Below are 19,101 nucleotides of genomic sequence, written 5' to 3' on the forward strand. Positions count from 1 at the left end.
AAAGATGTTTGCACTGCTTTGGCTGCCCTACGACATATATATGATTGTAATGGGTAAGGATGGCAAGGAGGAGGTGGGAACCAGCTGAGCAGTCAATGAAACTTTTAATGACATAAATCAGTTTAATCAACTTAAACACAGACACACAGTCTCTCTCTCTCTGAAACTGGTGTCCCCGGCTCCTCTTTATCCCTCTCCCGCTGACTGGGCTGATTCAGCGCCAGGCGTCCATCGTTACAACCCGGCCACGCCCTCCTCCTCGTCACAATGACATATGGGTGCGTTTCATTCAGAAGTGATCATCCCTATGCCCAATTCTCCTCAAAGACTTTACCTTCCACTGTCAGAGGGCTGAAAGGTGTACTGGATGGTGTTAAAAATGTAATATTCTTATTAATTTTAATCATTTACATTTTTTTCAAATTTATTTTAATACTTATTTCATTTTCTTTTTTTTTATGCATCTTGTATTTTCTTTAAAATGTATATGTAAAGCACTTTGAATTGCCATTGTGTATGAAATGTGCTATATAAATTCTGAACTCCCTTTTTAAGTAATCTTTATTGAAAATTCTATTGTAACATCCCTACAGGGTGGCCATCATTACAGTTTGCCCTTCAGTGTGCCCTGTGAAGGCATGATTTATACCATTTGGAACACAGTACCTGTCTTCTTATTCACCTACGAAACAACACATCGTGCAAACATATGATGCCAGAAATTTGAGGATTTGTGTCAGAAAATCAGATTTTATTCTGCCTGTGTGAACATAGCTTAAAGGAAAACAAAGTCTGTCCTGAATGAAATTTTTTACAGTGCAGTTCCGATCTTGCAGGCCGGTTCTTAGCCTTTTACAGCGTAGGATGCAGCAGATTTGTGCTGCGGACTGTACAGCATCACTTCACTACTGTGATCCAGACACCTGGATCATCTCTTTAACATGCCGAAAGTGCACTTAACTACACCACACATCTGTATATATGCCAGGTTAACGCTCTTCTCCATCGTTTGATCATTATTTGATAAATTACTGCTGCCATGATCAACAGAAAATATACACAAACATCTCTTTTAAAAACAATTTTGTTTACCACCTGCTTTCCGCAGGCGGTAACGGCACAATGTTAATTGCACAGGGTTTTGTGAATATAGCGCTATCCATAATGAGGCTAATTTACATAGGTATGACAATTACATCATTTAAATGCTGAAGATGCAGCACTATTTCAGTGCTGAATGATTCTTAGTAAATAAGATGTAGGTTTGTGTGCTGAAATACAGTGAACAAAAGTAGTGCAATGGTTTTGTGAATTCGCCCCAATATTTTTTATTTTTATGGAAATGTATACAGTGGCAACAAAAATTATGTGAACTCTTTGCAATTACCTGCATGTATGTATAGATTAAAATCTGATTTGATCTTCATCTACAGGTGCATCTCAATAAATTAGAATGTCGTGGAAAAGTTCATTTATTTCAGTAATTCAACTCAAATTGTGAAACTCGTGTATTAAATAAATTCAGTGCACACAGACTGAAGTAGTTTAAGTCTTTGTTTTTTTTTAATTGTGATGATTTTGGCTCACATTTAACAAAAACCCACCAATTCAAAATCTCAAAAAATTAGAATATGGTGACATGCCAATCAGCTAATCAACTCAAAACACCTGCAAAGGTTTCCTGAGCCTTCAAAATGGTCTCTCAGTTTGGTTCACTAGGCTACACAATCATGGGGAAGACTGCTGATCTGACAGTTGTCCAGAAGATACATTGACACCCTTCACAAGGAGGGTAAGCCACAAACATTCATTGCCAAAGAAGCTGGCTGTTCACAGAGTGCTGTATCCAAGCATGTTAACAGAAAGTTGAGTGGAAGGAAAAAGTGTGGAGGAAAAAGATGCACAACCAACCAAGAGAACCGCAGCCTTATGATTGTCAAGCAAAATCGATTCAAGAATTTGGGTGAACTTCACAAGGAATGGACTGAGGCTGGGGTCAAGGCATCAAGAGCCACCACACACAGACATGTCAAGGAATTTGGCTACAGTTGTCGTATTCCTCTTGTTAAGCCACTCCTGAACCACAGACAACGTCAGAGGCGTCTTACCTGGGCTAAGGAGAAGAAGAACTGGACTGTTGCCCAGTGGTCCAAAGTCCTCTTTTCAGATGAGAGCAAGTTTTGTATTTCATTTGGAAACCAAGGTCCTAGAGTCTGGAGGAAGGGTGGAGAAGCTCATAGCCCAAGTTGCTTGAAGTCCAGTGTTAAGTTTCCACTGTCTGTGATGATTTGGGGTGCAATGTCATCTGCTGGTGTTGGTCCATTGTGTTTTTTGAAAACCAAAGTCACTGCACCTGTTTACCAAGAAATTTTGGAGCACTTCATGCTTCCTTCTGCTGACCAGCTTTTTAAAGATGCTGATTTCATTTTCCAGCAGGATTTGGCACCTGCCCACACTGCCAAAAGCACCAAAAGTTGGTTAAATGACCATGGTGTTGGTGTGCTTGACTGGCCAGCAAACTCACCAGACCTGAACCCCATAGAGAATCTATGGGGTATTGTCAAGAGGAAAATGAGAAATGATACCAAAAAATGCAGATGAGCTGAAGGCCACTGTCAAAGAAACCTGGGCTTCCATACCACCTCAGCAGTGCCACAAACTGATCACCTCCATGCCATGCCGAATTGAGGCAGTAATTAAAGCAAAAGGAGCCCCTACCAAGTATTGAGTACATGTACAGTAAATGAACATACTTTCCAGAAGGCCAACAATTCACTAAAAATGTTTTTTCTATTGGTCTTTTGATGTATTCTAATTTTTTGAGATAGTGAATTGGTGGGTTTTTGTTAAATGTGAGCCAAAATCATCACAATTAAAAGAACCAAAGACTTAAACTACTTCAGTCTGTGTGCACTGAATTTATTTAATACACGAGTTTCACAATTTGAGTTGAATTACTGAGATAAATGAACTTTTCCACGATATTCTAATTTATTGAGATGCACCTGTAATTTACAATATTGAACAAACACAATCTGTTTTAACTTATAACACACAAATGATTGGATTGTTCTTGTACATAGTGAATACATCATTCAACCATTCAGTGTAGGTTGGGAAAAGTATGTGAACAAAAGCTAATTAGAGTCAGAAGTTGGCAAACGAGATTGGAGGTGTTGGTTAGATAAAAAGCACTCAAACATTTTTAGTTTGCCATTCACAAGAAGCATCTGCTGATGTGGACCATGCCTCGAAAAAAGAGATCTCAGAAGACCTATGATCAAGAATTGTTGCTTTGTGTAAAGCTGGAAAGGGATACAAAGTTATCTCAAAGAGCTTAAATATTCATCTGTCCACAGTTAGACAAATTGTCTATAAATGGAGATGATTTAGTACTGCGGCTACTCTCCCTAGAAGTGGCCATCCAGCCAAGATGACCCAAAGAGTACACCACAGAATGCTCAATGAGGGGAAAAAGGACCCTAGAGTGACAGCTAAAGACTTGAAAGAATCATTGGAACTGGTTAACATCTCTGTTTATGAGTCTACTATAAAGAAAACATTAAACAGGCATGGTGTCCATGGCAGGACACCACAAAGGAAGCCGCTGCTTTCCAACAAAAACATTGTTGCGCGCCTAAAGTTTGCTAAAGACCACCTTGACACTCTTCAACGCTAATGGGAAAATGTTTTGTGGACTGATGAAACTAAGGTTGAATTGTTTGGGAAGAACACGTAGCACTATGTATGACGTAAAAGGGGCACCACATGCCAACATGAAAAGATCATCCCAACAGTGATGTACAGTGGAGGAAGCATCATGATTTGGGGCTGCTTCGAGCTAGGACCGCTTGCCATCATCGAGAGAAAAATGAATTCCCAAGTTTATCAAAATACCCTATAGAATAATGTCAGGGTGGCTGTATGGCAGCTGAAGCTCAGAAGCTGAATGATGCAGCAGGACAATGACCCTAAACATAATAGTAAATCCACTACAGGATGGCTTCAAAAAAAGAAAATCCACCTGTAAGGAAGAATGGTCCAAAATTCCTTCTGAACGTTGTGCAGGTCTAATACGCAGCTACCGGAAACGCTTGGTTGAGGTTATTGCTGCCAAAAAGGATTGACCAGTTAATAAATGCAAGGGTTCACTTACATTTTCCACAGCCCTGTGAATGTTTAATCGGGTGTGTTCAAAAAAATTATTATTGTTTGTGTGTTGTTTAAGTTAAGCACATTGTGTTTTTTCTATACTTGTGACTTTGATGAAAATGAGAAGAAATATTTTGACCAATTAATGCAGAAAATCAGCTAATTCAAAAGTGTTCTCATACTTTTTCTTGCCACTGTAATGTCAGGTTATATCAATGTCAGCCTTCAGATTATTTTTAGATAATGTAATTTTCCTCATTTTAAGTAGGTTCCATTAGTAGCGAGCAACCCCGGAAAACCAAAATTTAAAATGGAAAAAATTAATTTAATTTTATTTGCGCGATATGCAAAATATGGTTATTTGTCACCATCGGTTGTCAACACTAGATTTTCTGTCTGACGGTGACAGTTCAATAGATGGACCTTATAATCTGTTAGAAACCAACCTGTATTCTCAATTATACAAGAGCTAGTTCCGGACTTCTAATCTGATTTGACAGTTGGCGTGCTACATAAATAATTCTTTATCTGGATTCCTCAGTGACTGATATCCTTCCTCTGAGCTTTCCATTAGTAGTCAAAGGGTTTACCAATCCACATTCACATAATTTACATTCTAAGCTGTCTATTAGGGCTGAGCGGCTGATTGAAAGTCAATTTTGCAGCAGCTTGTAAAGAAATTGCGTTTTGGCAGTAATTAGGGGGACCTGATCTCACAGAGTAAAAGAGCTACTACTGTTATTGCAGCAGGTGGGATGGGGTATTTGGGACTCTCACAATGAACTGGCACTTACCTGTATGTTCTCAATACTTAACCACTCTTTTTCCTTCTTTCAGCAAGCTGCCCAGCTGGGCCAGAGCTGTGGTGCCCAAAATCTTCTATGTGACGGAGAAAGCTTGGAATTACTACCCCTACACCATCACTGGTAACTACAACTACATTAGATATACAGCACAGAAGCATTGGAAAAGCAGGCTAATATTACGATATCTTCATGCCAGTTTTCATTAGTCGCATTCAAGAATATGAGTGTTGGATGAGTGTCTGATTTACATAATATTCTGGAGTTATTTTCTGGACTTTTCATAATTGGGTAAACTATTTCTTTTAGAAAATCAGATATATAAACATGCATTTTTAAAAGAAACACTACTCTGTCTTTATTATAAATAAATGTACCTCTTTTATAAGGTTTCACTGCTAATTCTTGTTAAGTAGACCTAAGTTAAGTAGAGATCAGTCTGGGGTCATTTTCTGAACTGAGAATTGTATTTGAGCTTTTTGAGATCTCTTTAAAGTCATTTTACAGGTACAGTGCCTATAGAAAGTCATCATACCTTGTCAAAATCCTTATCATTCATCACATTACACACTGGAAATGTAAATAAATTAAATCTAACCTTTTCCAGCTATATTTACACATTATAACCTTCAACTTCAAAGTGAAAATAACACGTACAAAATTCTTAAATTAATTAGTAAAATACCTGGTTTAGATAACTGATCAGCCCCCTAAGATCCATTACAAACTTGCTCAGGGGCAATCAATCACCTTTCAGATCACATACCTGGCTGATTGTTCCCAGCCTGACAAGAATTGTAGTGGTTTTGATTACTTTACAGAATAAAACCAGCTGTTCCATGAGGATTCCATTACTAGTAGTGCATTCAAGAATTCACCATGCTTGGAAAGGTGTTTTCAAAAGGGCTCCAGGATAAAATTGTGGAAAGGCAAAGGTTAGGAGAAGGGTACAAAAAGATTTTGAAGGCTTTAACTATTCCTCTGAATACCGTTCAGAGCATTATTAAGAAGTGAAAAGTGCATGGTACCACCAAAACCTTGCCTAGGTTGGGCCATCCTTCCAAACTGGATGACTGTGCTAGGAGGATATTGATCAGGGAAGCTATCAAGAGGCCAAAGGCAACATTGAAGGATTTACAAGCCCTTATGGCTGAGATTGATCGATCTGTGCATGTGACGACAATCTTCCAAGCTTTATACAAAGTTGGCCTGTATGGCAGGTGGCAAGAAAAAGAGCCACACAAAGCCATGTTTGCACTTTGCGAGAAAATACTTCTGATGCCATGTGGAAAAAGGTTTTGCGGTCAGATGAAACAAAAATGTAACTTTTTGGACTGAACTCCAAGTGCTATATTTGGAGAAAACCAAACACGGCACACCACCCAGAACATACCATACCTACTATGAAGCATGGTGGTGGCAACATTATGTTGTGGGGGTGTTTCTCTTCAGCGGGGACTAGGCAATTGGTCAGGATTGAAGGAAAAATGGATGCTGCCATGTACACCCAAACTCTTGAGGAAAATCTTTGGCCCTCTGCTCGACAACTGAAGATGGGCAGGTGGTTCACCTTTCAGCATGACAATGACCCTAAACACACCAATTTTCAAACCATTGGAAAAATGTAAATTGAATTGGAAATTTGAAAAGGAAAATCTTTCATCCCTGTCATCCCTTTCTAAATCTTAATCCTTTTAAAATCTTAACCGTTTTTGTGGGCACACATACTGTACATAAGACCTTACTGCCACCCTGTTAGGGCTGGGGGATATAATTTTCTTTTTTTTTTACCTAAATATTTATCAGCCTTTTTGACAGTATTCAAAATGTATCTCAATATGTATTTATTTGCTCTTAAATTACTTAAAATGATGTTAATTAACCAAACAGCCATTATTTTGGTAATCGACAGCATGTCACGATACTGTTGATGGAGTTTATTTGTGAACAAACATCTGATAAACATCTTAAAAGAGCAGATTTACATATATTCTGAATCTTAAATGTCACAAATACAGCTGCTAAATGTCGTTCTTACATCTGGAATGACATATTGCAGGTAAGCTCTAAAAATTGCATCGTCTAAATGAAAAGAAACACCCTGTGCATAGACATCTCAGTGACTCGTGTGCTATCTGGGCTTGAAGTACACGTGTATACAATAAAACCAATCAGAATACATGCACATATTTTTTTCATTTGCAAGGACATGCACATAAGAACCTCAATTATGCTCAAGAGCTGCAGGTCTTACTCTGATTGAATGTGTGATGTTTATTGCCTAGACCATGACCTTTAACATAAATTATCTCTCTCTCTCTATCTATCTATCTATCTATCTATCTATCTCTCTTATCCCACCCCCGGCTCTCAGAGTATACAGTAAGTATCCCTTCTTATTTTGTTTGTGTTTTGAAACTAAAAAAAAACTTGAACCAAAATGTCAGACAATGCAATAATGTAGCCCCTGCTCTTGCTTGCATAATGCCTTTGATGGGGGGTAATTGAATGTTATGTGCTAATTGTCATTAGAAGCATAGTTTAGTGCTGTGTTTGGGAGAGTCTCTCCCACTGAGAGCACTGATATACCACAATGAGTTGTTCTCTCAGGGATGCATGCTGGGTCAATACAGTGTGTGCCTGTGTGTATGTGTAACATTATATGTGTGTGGATGATTCTAAGGTCATAAACATATTTTACGCAAGGACACAAACGCAGAAGCAAATGCATGGCCAACGCATCACAAGCCAGCTGTCCGATTTACGCAGATGGCGGCTATAACGCCCTTTCCAGCTATGCTGAGAATGCAACGCGTGCTTGCTCTGTTATGAATTGTGCTCTGACATGTTTTGTAACACAACAACATGTGAAATAAGGCTTGTGTGGTCAGAAGTATCTGATTTCATGTACTTTCACGTTGCGCCTAAGGGGGCATTAACACCAGACACATTCTTGTGTTAAATCAGCTAGAGGGAGTAAATTGTTTCCTTTGTTTTAGAAATGACATAGGGGGCCTGGGTAGCTCAGCAAGTAAAGACGCTGACTACCACACCTGGAGTCGCAAGTTTGAATCCAGGGCATGCTGAGTGACTCCAGTCAGGCTTCCTAAACAACCAATTGGCCCGATTGCAAGGGTGTGTAGAGTCACGTTGGGTTAACCTCCTCGTGGTCGCTATAATGTGGTTCTTGCTCTCGGTGGGGTGCATGGTGAGTTGTGTGTGGATGCCGCAGAGAATAGTGTGAGCCTCCACACGTGCTACGTCTCCGCGGTAACGTGCTCAACCAGCCACGTTATAAGATGCACGGATAGACTGTCTCTGACACGGAGGCAACTGAGATTTGTCCTCCGCCACACGGATTGAGGCGAGTCACTACACCACCACAAGGACCTAGAGCGCATTGGGAATTAGGCATACCAAATTGGGGAGAAAAGGGGAGAAAATCCAAAAAACAAACAAAACAAATGACATTGGTAGACGTTGCTTGTCAAAAGTTAAAAATGCATAGCTTAAGGCACAAAACGCTGAAAATGCAGCAAGACATGCAATCCACTGTGCAAAGACCAACATTATTGAGGTTTGTCATTTTTTTTATAAAACGGATAGTTCCAGTCCTGGATGCTGATTGGTCAACAGCTGTGCTTTTTTCATGATAAATCAAAGCTCTGACCTCTTCACGGAACTTAAATTTGAATTGTTGTGGTTCCTGCCACCTCTGTGAAACATCACTCTTGAAGTCTTGGGATTTTGATGCCAGAAGATAGACTTTATCATTAGAGATAAAAAAAAGAAAGCTGAGTTGTTCCCAGCACAACAACTCAAAACAAAATGTTTGCACCTGCTTAAATACATATCATCTACCAAGGAGTGGCCAATACAAGTGGGCTTCTATATATATATTTTATTTATTAACAAAAAGTATCAATCAAAATAGATCAGTCTAATAAAAAATTAAAATTTTTACCCAATATCTGTGTGTTCTATTTATTTGTACGCTTATAAGAGTATATTGTCATTAGTTTAGCAACACGTTGTGGCGAAATGATCCGCCCCTCTGTCTCGTCATCGTCGCCCCACCTCTTAGGGCCGCCCTTCCGCCAGGCTCACGACGGGAGTTGGGTGGGAGTGCGGGAACAGGTGCATAATTAATAAGCCTCGTTTGGTCAGCAGTGAATGAAGCACACCTGATGGGGATAATGCTTAATCTCCGCTGTCTTTAAAACGCAGTGCGCACCTCTTCTCGGGGAGCTGGCTTCAAATCTCCATGTGTGCACAATGGCATCCTCGCATGCCCAGGACCAGAGCTGGGAGGGATCGGATGAGTGGATGCGCTGCCGGACCCATTCTTCGGACCCCGGACACCATAATGGTCATCGGGGGTGAACTGCTCACGTTGCCTCCGACGGGCTAGATGCCTGGCCGCCTTCCCCTCACGCTTGCCGCGGCCCTGGGAAGACAGGCCACCAGTGACGCTGCCGCCCCACGTGCCGTGGACTTTTGAGGGGAGCGTGAGCGGCCCCTATGGACACTACCCCGCCCCTTTCATGGAGCCCCATTCACCGCAAGGATGCCAGATTCCCCCTTTTATGAACACTGTTACCCCTTGGACATTTTTAAGTTTATTATTGTTTCCAATAAATGCCTCTCCGAGGCTTGACACCACACCCACTGTGTCTGTCTCTTGCTCACCCTGCCACAAAGTTTACATCAAACTCTACTGAAAGCAATTGTGAGTCAAATCTCCTGTGCACGTCACTTGAGGAACACTATTTGTATGGCACACAGAGTTGCTGCAGAGCATTCCAAGTCAGTCACTTTTGAGGTTCCCTTTCAGTTAGGATGCTGCCCGAGTAGACAAAAGACAGCAAGGCGGTTCACTAAGTTTTGGAACAAAGCTGCAATCTCTGAGAGCTAATTCCCAGTAACCACCAACGTCAACCATGTTTTTATACTATCCCAAAATGCACCCGTTCTCGTTTTTCCTTGCTCTTCTGTAATATAATTAGAGTGTATTAGAAAACCAGATAGACCAGGTGCATTCTAACTCATTGGAGACCATATTAGGTTTCATGGAAAAGCTTGTGCGTATTCCAAAGACAGCTCTACATGTACAGTGATGCACCCCCTAAGCCTTATGAAAATATAGAAGTGAAGGTATGACTTGAGTCACATGGGATGCAAAATGGGCTACAGGCATCTGATGTGTGAATGCCATCCACAAAAACAGCCAATGTGACAGGTTGGTTTAAATGGAGATGGGTAGAGGATAAAGGCTTAGATTAAGCTGGAGAAGTGAATCTTGGAGTGGGTCTACATGCCGAGTGCCTAGAGATGATTGAGAGAGCTCTTCATCAGAATACCATTATCATAATCAACCATATGCCAGGAACAACAGGATGCAAACATCTCAAATGAGACCAATGGAATATGAGAAAAGCCCAGAGGATGTAACAACAAGCACAAAATGAAAACAGCTGCATGTAAATGCATCACTTTTCCACATTAGGCTGTGTTTGAGCAGTATCAAAATAAATAAATAAACTCATTCATTTAATGAGTGATTATGGAGACAAAAATACAGTCATGTTCTGTGTCTTAGTCTCTTTTGTCCCCCATGCAGTGAACATTTCATAATTAACATCTTCTCAAATTTAATACCCAAAAAGAAAAGGCCTGCAATCAATTCCCTGGATGTTAATTTCATTTTACTAGGGTGATATCATAGTGAAGATATTATATGCACAAATATACTTTATATTCTCTAATTCATTATTATTGAAGTCTCTGTGATGCTCTGAAATGTAGTCAGTGCTGAGGATACATTAGACTAGAGTATAAGACACCCTGAACTGATAATATAATGTGAAGGCTGTTCCAAACAGTAGGCAGCAAAGTTCTGCTGCCTTGTAAAGATAACTTGTTTTGGTCATAAGGCAGCATGTATTCCTCCATGAATAAGGCAGTCCTGGAATTCACTGCAACTATATCAGGGAAAAAATTATTAGTTAAAAAAACACGTTGCAAGACCTCTGCACTCTTTTCCATTCCATTGTGCTCCACCTAACTGTTACCGCAAGTTCGGTTCCTGAGTGAACGGCACTCAGTGGCATCTCTTGCGTGCTTCACGTGAGGTGATATTGGTGTGGCATGTGTGAGTGACCATTAACAGAGTTGCTACCCATGCAAAGTGTTTCAAATCAGTCACTTACTGTAGATTCACGACTAGACCGTACGTGACTGCCCAACCAGATGTGATGTATTCTACTCAAAACTATGAGCATGAAGTGAGAAATATCTTATGTTTTTATCCTAAACTTTATTCTAAACGCCTGCTATTAATAACAACTGGGTGCTCTGACATTGCAATTTGCGAGTCCTTCTCCAGTGCAACAAATACAATCCATTGCGGGCAAATCGAATGTTCATTACAACTGCCAGTTGGCGAAATGCTGCATAGAACATAGCCGTAACTCTGTATCTGACCAAAAAATGTGCTTCCTCTTCCCCTTTTAGTCTTGTCTTGTTGTCTTCTCTTCTCATCACATCTCATTTCATCCTCTTCATTTATTTTTATCTCATCTTGTTTTGCCTCTTCATCTTCCTGTTTTTTTCTCTTCTGTTCAGCTCTCTTCACATCTCATCCTCATCTCCTCTCATCCTGGTCTCATCTTGTCCTGGTCTCATCTCTTGTATTTTCTTTTCTCCTTGTGTCCTCCTCCTCTTCATCCTCTTCTTGTCCTCTTGTTTTGTTTTATCTGTCTCACCTCATCTTGTCCTCATCTCATCTCCTCTTCTTGTCATCATCTGATCTCGTCTTTTCTCCTCTTGTCATCTTGTGTCATCCTGTTCTTGTCTCTTCTCTTCTTGTCTTGTTTCATCTCATTCACTTGTTGTCTTGTCCTCTTTTTGTCTTGTCTCTTTTTGCCTCATTTCATCCCTTTTCTCCTTTTCCCTTTTCCTTTTCTTGTCTCATCTTGTCTTGTTCTGTCCTCCTGTCTTTTCTCCTCTCCTTTCCTCTCTTCTCGTTTTCTTCTCACCTCATCTTCTCATCTCATCTCATCTCTTTTTCTCTTCTCATCAGAGGAATCCACTTCGTGTTGTCTTATTTCATCTCATTCTCTTCTCTTTAGCGTTATCTTGTCTCATCCTCTTCTCGTCTCTTATCACCTCATCTTGTCTCTTCTTTTTCTCGTCATCTTTTCTCTTCCTCTTCTTGTCTCGTTTTATCTCGTTGTCTTGTCTCTTACTTTTTGTCTTGTCTTGGCCTCTTGTCTTACCTCTTCTTGCCCTCATCTCATCTCTGCTTTTTTCTTCTTTTCATATTGTCCTCCTCATCTCGTATCTTTTCTTTTTCTCTTTTTGTCGTCTTGTCTCATCCACTTCCCTTTTTGTCTTATTTAATCTTGTTCTCTTTAGTGTTGTCTTTTCTCATCCTCTTCTCGTCTTGTCTCTTCTCACCTCATCTTGTCTCGTCCTTTTCTCTTTGTCTAGTCTTGCCCTTATCTTGTCCCCTTGTCTTTTTTCTTCCTCTTCTTTTCTTGTTTCATCTTGGTCTCTTCTCCACTTCTTGTGTTTTGTCTTGGCCTCTTGTCTCACCTTGTCTTGCCCTCATCTCATCTCTGCTCTTTTCTTTTCTCATCTTTTCATCTTATCCTCATCTCCATCTCGTCCTTTTTTTAGCTTGTTTTCTGTCATGTTTCATATCATCATGGCTAATTATTTGTTTTTGTTTTTTTATTTTCTCCCATTTTTCTCCCCAATTTGGAATGCCCAATTTCCAATATGTTCTAAGTCCTCGTGGTGGCATAGTGGCTTGCCTCAATCTGGGAGGTGGAGGACAAATCTCAGTTGCCTCCACGTCTGAGACCATCAATCCACGCATCTTATCACGTGGCTTGAGTGCATTACCGTGGAGATATAGCGTGTGTGGAGGCTTCACGCTATTCTCCGTGGCATCCACGCACAACTCACCACGTGCCCCACCAAGAGCGAACCACATTATAGTGACCACGAGGAGGTTACCCCATGTGAATCTACCCTCCCTAGCAACCGGGCCAATTTGGTTGCTTTGGAGACCTGGCTGGAGTCACTGATTCGAACTTACAACTCCAGGGGTGGTAGTCAGCGTCTTTACTCACTGAGCTACCCAGGCCCCACGTCTCCTTATTTTTTCTCTTTTTGTCATCATGTCTCATCCTCTTCTCTTCTTGGCTTGTTTCGTCTCATTCTCTTCTCCTCTTCTTGTGTTGTCTTGTCTTATACTTTTATTTTTCTCCTCTTGTCTCATCCACTTCTCGTTTTTTCATATTTCATCTCATTCTCTTCTCTTTAGTGTTGTCTTGTCTCATCCTCTTCTCATCTTGTTTCTTCTTGCCTCATCTTGTCTCATCTTTTTCTCTTTTTGTCTAGTCTTGCCCTCTTCTTTCTGACATTGTCTTATCTTGTCCTTGTCCCTTCTCTTTTCTCCTCTACTTTCTTTTCTTGTCTTGTCTTCTTGTCTCATCTCGTCTCTTCCTTGTCTTTTCCTGTTTCATCTTCTCTTCTCCACTTCTTGTGTCTTGTCTTGGCCTCTTGTCTCACCTCATCTTGCCCTCATCTCTTCTCTGCTCTTCTCTTTTCTCATCTTTTCAACTTGTCCATCTCATCCTATTCTCATCTTGTTTTCTCTCGTTTCATATCACATCTCTTTTTTCTTTTTGTCATCTTGTCTTATCCCCTTCTCTTTTTCTGTTCTTGTCATCTTTTCTCTATTGAACTATTGCATTAACCATTTGTAACAGATAAAGGATGGGCAAGGAGGAGGCGGGAACTGGCTGAACAGTAAACAAAGTTTAATAAGAAATTCAACACACAAACACAGACACACATGCAATGCGGCCGTGTGCGTCTCTCTCGAACTGACGCCTCTGGCTCCCGTTTATCTCGCTCTCCCGCTGATCAGCTGATTCAGTGCCGGCCCTGCCACTCCCTCGCCACTCCGATCTCTGGAGGGATGACGCTGCCCTTCCGGCCATTCTATCAGCCAGTGGTCCACCACGTCCTGTGAACCTGCGGGGAGAGACGAGGGGAGGCATGAGGAGAGTGAAAGTGCGAGCGGAGATGCAGAGAGAGGAGAGAGAGAGAAGAACTCAACAGCTCCTCCACCCTCTGGCAGACGCCAGCTCGCTCCTCCCCCGGCGGATGGCAGCGAGTCATCCGGCCCCTAGCGGACGGAACTGCTCCTCACTTCTTCGGTGGATGGCAGCGGTTCCTCCGGCTCTCGGCGGCCGGCAGCGACCCCTCCGTCCCCAGGCAGAAGGCTGCGGCTGCTCCCCTGGCAGATGGCAGCGGCGAGGACTCCGTGACAGCACATCCCTCCTGGGTTTCGGCACCACTGTAACAGTTAAAGGATGGGCAAGGAGGATGCAGGAACCAGCTGAACAGTAAACAGTTTAATAAGAAACTCAACATAAAACAAACACAGACACACGTGCAACATGTCCGCGTGCGTCTCTCTCTCTCTCGAACTGCCGCATCCGGCTCCCTTTATCTCGCTCTCCCACTGATCAGCTGATTCAGCACCGCCCATGCATCTACACGGCTCAGCCATGCCCTCCTCCTTGTCACATTATTGCAAACTATTGTTTCTCATCTCGTTTTCCTTCTTGTTTCATATCATAACTTCTTTTATTTTTTTTCTCTTGTTATCTTGTCTCATCCTCTTCTCTTCATGCCTTGTCTTGTTTCATCTCTTCTTTTATCTTGTCTTATTTCATTTTGTTCTCTTCTCTTCTTCTTGTCTCATCCTCTTATCATATTGTCTCTTTTCTTCTTGGCTTGTCTTGTTTCATCTTGTTCTCTTCTCCTCCTCTTGTGTTGTCTAGTCTCATCCTCCTCTCATCTTGTCTCTTCTCGCCTTGTCTCTTCCTTTTCTCTTTTTGATGTTTTGTCCTTCTTGTCTCACCTCATCTTGTCTAGTCATCATCTCTTTTTCCCTCATTTTTCGTCTAATCCTTGTCTCATCTCTTCCTCTTGTCTCATCTTGTCTCTTTTCTTTTTCTCTTCTTGTCATCTTGCCTCATCCTCTTCTCATTTTTATTGTCATCTTGTTCTCTTGTATTTTTCTCTTTGTGTTGAATTGTCATACTCTTCTCATCTTGTCTCTTCTCAACTTCTCTGTGATGTCTTTTCTCTTTTTTTTCTTGCCTTGCCCTCCTCTTGTCTCACCATGTCTTGTTCTCCTCATCACTTAATTTCTGTTCTCCTCTTTCCTTCTCATCACATCCTCTTCACATCTCATCTCACCCTCGTCTTTTCTTCTTGTCTCACCTCATCTTGTCTCTCTTCTCCCCCACTCCATTAGAGCTTCCAGTGTTATGTAACTGAGGCTCTATTGATCTTCAGTGATTGTGGGAGCAGTATTTAATCTAATAAGGCAACAGTGTGTTGGGTCTCGGAGGATCTACAGCCTTAGGACAAGTGGGGAGAAGAGAGCATGAGAACAGGGATGCTGTAAATCCAGTGAGGCAGAAAAGAGCTCATCGTTGCAGCAGAGCACCAAGCCCATAAAACACAATGATATTGAACTGCAGAGCCGAGCCCTGCCCTGCACTGCACTAGTTCTAGTGAGAGCATGCATGCAGTGTTTTCATGAATGGTGCCGCCCCTCTTGATAGATGTCCCAAATTAGCTGCTGGACATGTGACTTTTGAGAACTGATGGGATTTTAGAGTGCATGTGATAATTTCATATTGTTCCACTCCACAGCCCATGATAATTGAATCATATATGCAGTCTATTTATATTTTCCATGTTTAACTCATTATTTAATTCAATTTTTTTTTAGTGTTCATTCCTGCCAAAGTTTTCCATCCACGTTGAGACAAAGTACGAAGACAACAAAGGCAGCAATGATAACGTAAGTAGATTGTATACGGAGTGAATACATTAGTCTGTGTCAGTGTGTGTGATTTCATCATGTCTTTTCCCGGTAACACTTTAGTTTAGGGATCAGAAATTAGAGTCATTCATGACTAATAATTACAGTTGTAAGTGACTAGTTATGGACTTGTTTGGCATTATAAAGTATTTATCAAGCCTTTATTGGCTGACTTCTTATTCTTGATTAATGGCCCCTTTATATTTGCTTTTGTCATAACAATGAATTTCTTAGCTATAAACAAAATATATCAATAGCTAGTATGATGCAAAACACATCTTTTATAAATTCTCAGTACTCTGTGTGAATGTGTGGCTTATAAGTATGAAATACATGTAGAATGTATTTTATATTTCAACAAAGCAGGGAAGGTTAGGGTTAGGTTTAGGGGTAGAGGTTGGTGTAGGGTGTTTGTGGGACTCTATATAAACACAATAAACATGCTGGATTGATGCCCCTATACTGTATGGTAATATTTAATTAGGGGGGAAAATAGCATTTAACACTATTTGCCCTTAGCGCAAAGAGGATGCTTTTTGTTGCTATTTACACCAAGCAACAAAAATCTCTGCCTTCTGTATTTATTTTATACTTATAAGTTGCACATTCACATAGTGTAATGAGAACCTATAAAGGATGTATTTTGCACTTTACTAGCTATTAGTATCTTTTGCTCTTACTAATAAGTTAATAGTTAGGAAAAAACATATATAAACATATATAAAAAGGCTATTAGGCAATGGTAAGAAATTAACAATAAATACCTTATAATTACCAAACAAATCTGTAACTAGTCCCTTACAAGTCCAATTAATAGTCATTAATTAGTATCTAATTTCTGATCCTTAAAATAAAGTTACCCTTTTCCCACTTCCCTTACATTGTTTTTCCCTAAGTGGTTTGTGATGTAAAGTATGTATGTATGTATGTATGTTAAATAACTGTCCTGAGTATAATACCTAAAAAAAAATGCATGTCTACAAGGTTCTCAGAAATTATAAAATAATTTGTGTTGGCACTGGATTTGGAATCTGATCTATCAGTGCTTTAATATTACTTTGAAAAATAAAAATGTTATATTTAGATGGTCAGCTCATTCTAGTTTTTCTTATTGACTTTTTTTGGAATTTCTGACTTCCAAGAACATTGAAAATTTAAGAATATGCGAAAGGAAGCTACAAGGCCGGAATCACTCATGATTTCACATGGGGGTTGTCTTGGAGTGCGTTCAGGGTGAGTTAAACTGTGTAATAGCCTTGAATGGCCTGCAGTCAGACTGAGATCGTACATGCATCCAGATTGTTCCAGACAGATGTTACTGTCTGTCTGTCTGAGCCACAGCTCTCTGTGCTGCCCTGAGCTCTAGTTAAGAGTCTGCAGACATGCTCACTTGCTCAAAGAGTTTCACTTTGTTTTCTTTCTTTTGTTCTTGGCAACACTTTTATTCTCTTCCCCAAATGAGAAAATTTTAAGATCACTCACTATTAATTTATTCTCTTCTGTGATCAGTTCGAGATGTGTGGGAGAGGGTTTGGGGGAATATGTGTTTGAAGGTCTGTTGTAACAAATGATGTACTTGAACTCACAGTGATTAAATGTACTTTTGAAGTACAATACAAGACAGAAGTTTTGTAGTGTAATGGGCTAAATATAGAAAAAACAGTGCAGCATTCTTTTACCATCCACATTTCACATCCAGGTGAGATGGCAACACTTCTTTTGTAGCTGTTGTTGATGAGAATGTTTTATTACGCATCTCCTGTTTACCATGTGCGCTGGTGTACGCTGTCCATGGTGCTGAAATCCAGTCCAAAGCTGAATGATCTCACCTCCACAACATAAATAAAGCATCTTGAATCAGATTAATTATTATTATGTGACTATTATTATGTTTAAATATTATTATGTACAACTAAAATACGCTGTTTACATAATTGTTCAATCCACATATTTTAATATTTGTAGAGCTGTTGCATATAATGCACCACCCTCATTGTTTCACTGAATATCCCTTGGACCCTTGCAATGGTATATACAATTAATAATGATAAAAATATATTTTTCTGATGATTTTTTGTTTATCATGCTTTTCCTTCTGGATGGCATATTTTGTTCTGGACATCTAAGATATAACATTGGATTATTCAGCCAAGAAAACTCACAAGTAAAAAATGGCGATGATCTTTTTTTTTTTTTTAAGGTAAGAGCAGATACTCGTTTGTGGCTGCTCGAGGCTTACAGTAGCAGTGATCGTCGCATAAACGAGATATATGTATTTGATGACTTACAGAAATCATATTTCACTTTGTGATTCTTTTGAAAATCTTTCAAACTGTGATATTAGGGCAACAAAATAAACTATATAGTCACATTCCTGATAATGAGATCTTTAATTTGATATATGACTTGTCCACTTAGGTGCTGTGAAAGACTTTTATTTTTATTTAAATATTTCTACCCCATTACCACTAGGGGGTGCTAATTTGTGATGCGAATGTTTTAAAATATTTTTTATTTTATGTAACAAATGCAGAAGTGATGGTTATCTCTGAAAAGTTCAGATTCTAAGCTTTCAAATGATCATATGCCTGACTTATGTATCCGTGGACTTAAGTTTTTAGCGTAAAGGTTTTCGTGATATAGTGCCCCCCTTTGGACCCGCCGGACTAAAATGCATGCATGAGTTTACCCCCTAAGAATGTATATGTGGGTCAAAAATGATCCCGGTGAAAATAAGAAACTTATTCTTTATAAAACTACTTACTTTTCAAGAAAAATTAATAACAATGATAATTTTAATAATGATCAGTGTTGGGTGTATCCTATTACAAAGTAATTAGTTACTGTAATCTGATTACTTTTTTATAAAAAGTAGTGTAACAACATTTGAAATTCTTGTAATCAGATTACAGTTACTGACTTTAAAATAATTTAGAAGGTAAGTACATTTGAGCAGAAAAATAATAACTTTAATAGGAAAAGTGATTTAGAATGTAACTTAAAAGTAACATTATTAGTAATGTGATAAATTTTTAGATGTAGTAATCAGTAAAGTAATCTTATTATAATTTAGAGAATTATTCATTTGTTGTGGATTACTTATTTTAAATAACTTACCCAGCACTAAAAATAATGAATGTTTAATTTAATTGGGACAAAAATAATACTTTGACTAGTCCAGTGTCAAGTTGTTCTTCAGAAGCACTCATTGTAACAGCCCGGTTCCTT

General features: G+C 39.7%; 1 protein-coding gene across 1 annotated transcript in view; it reads left to right on the top strand.

Moving 5' to 3' along the window:
- Positions 1–19,101, top strand: part of LOC127451194 (cytoplasmic phosphatidylinositol transfer protein 1-like) — a 125,115-nt gene that overhangs the window by 88,332 nt on the left and 17,682 nt on the right. Inside the window, exons 3-5 of the mRNA XM_051715690.1 lie at positions 4,990–5,078; positions 7,330–7,337; positions 15,781–15,852. Of these exons, the coding sequence (XP_051571650.1) occupies positions 4,990–5,078; positions 7,330–7,337; positions 15,781–15,852 (169 nt within the window). The remainder of the gene's footprint in view (positions 1–4,989; positions 5,079–7,329; positions 7,338–15,780; positions 15,853–19,101) is intronic.

The sequence above is a fragment of the Myxocyprinus asiaticus genome, chromosome 14 (genome assembly GCF_019703515.2).
Source record: "Myxocyprinus asiaticus isolate MX2 ecotype Aquarium Trade chromosome 14, UBuf_Myxa_2, whole genome shotgun sequence".
NCBI lineage: Eukaryota > Metazoa > Chordata > Actinopteri > Cypriniformes > Catostomidae > Myxocyprinus > Myxocyprinus asiaticus.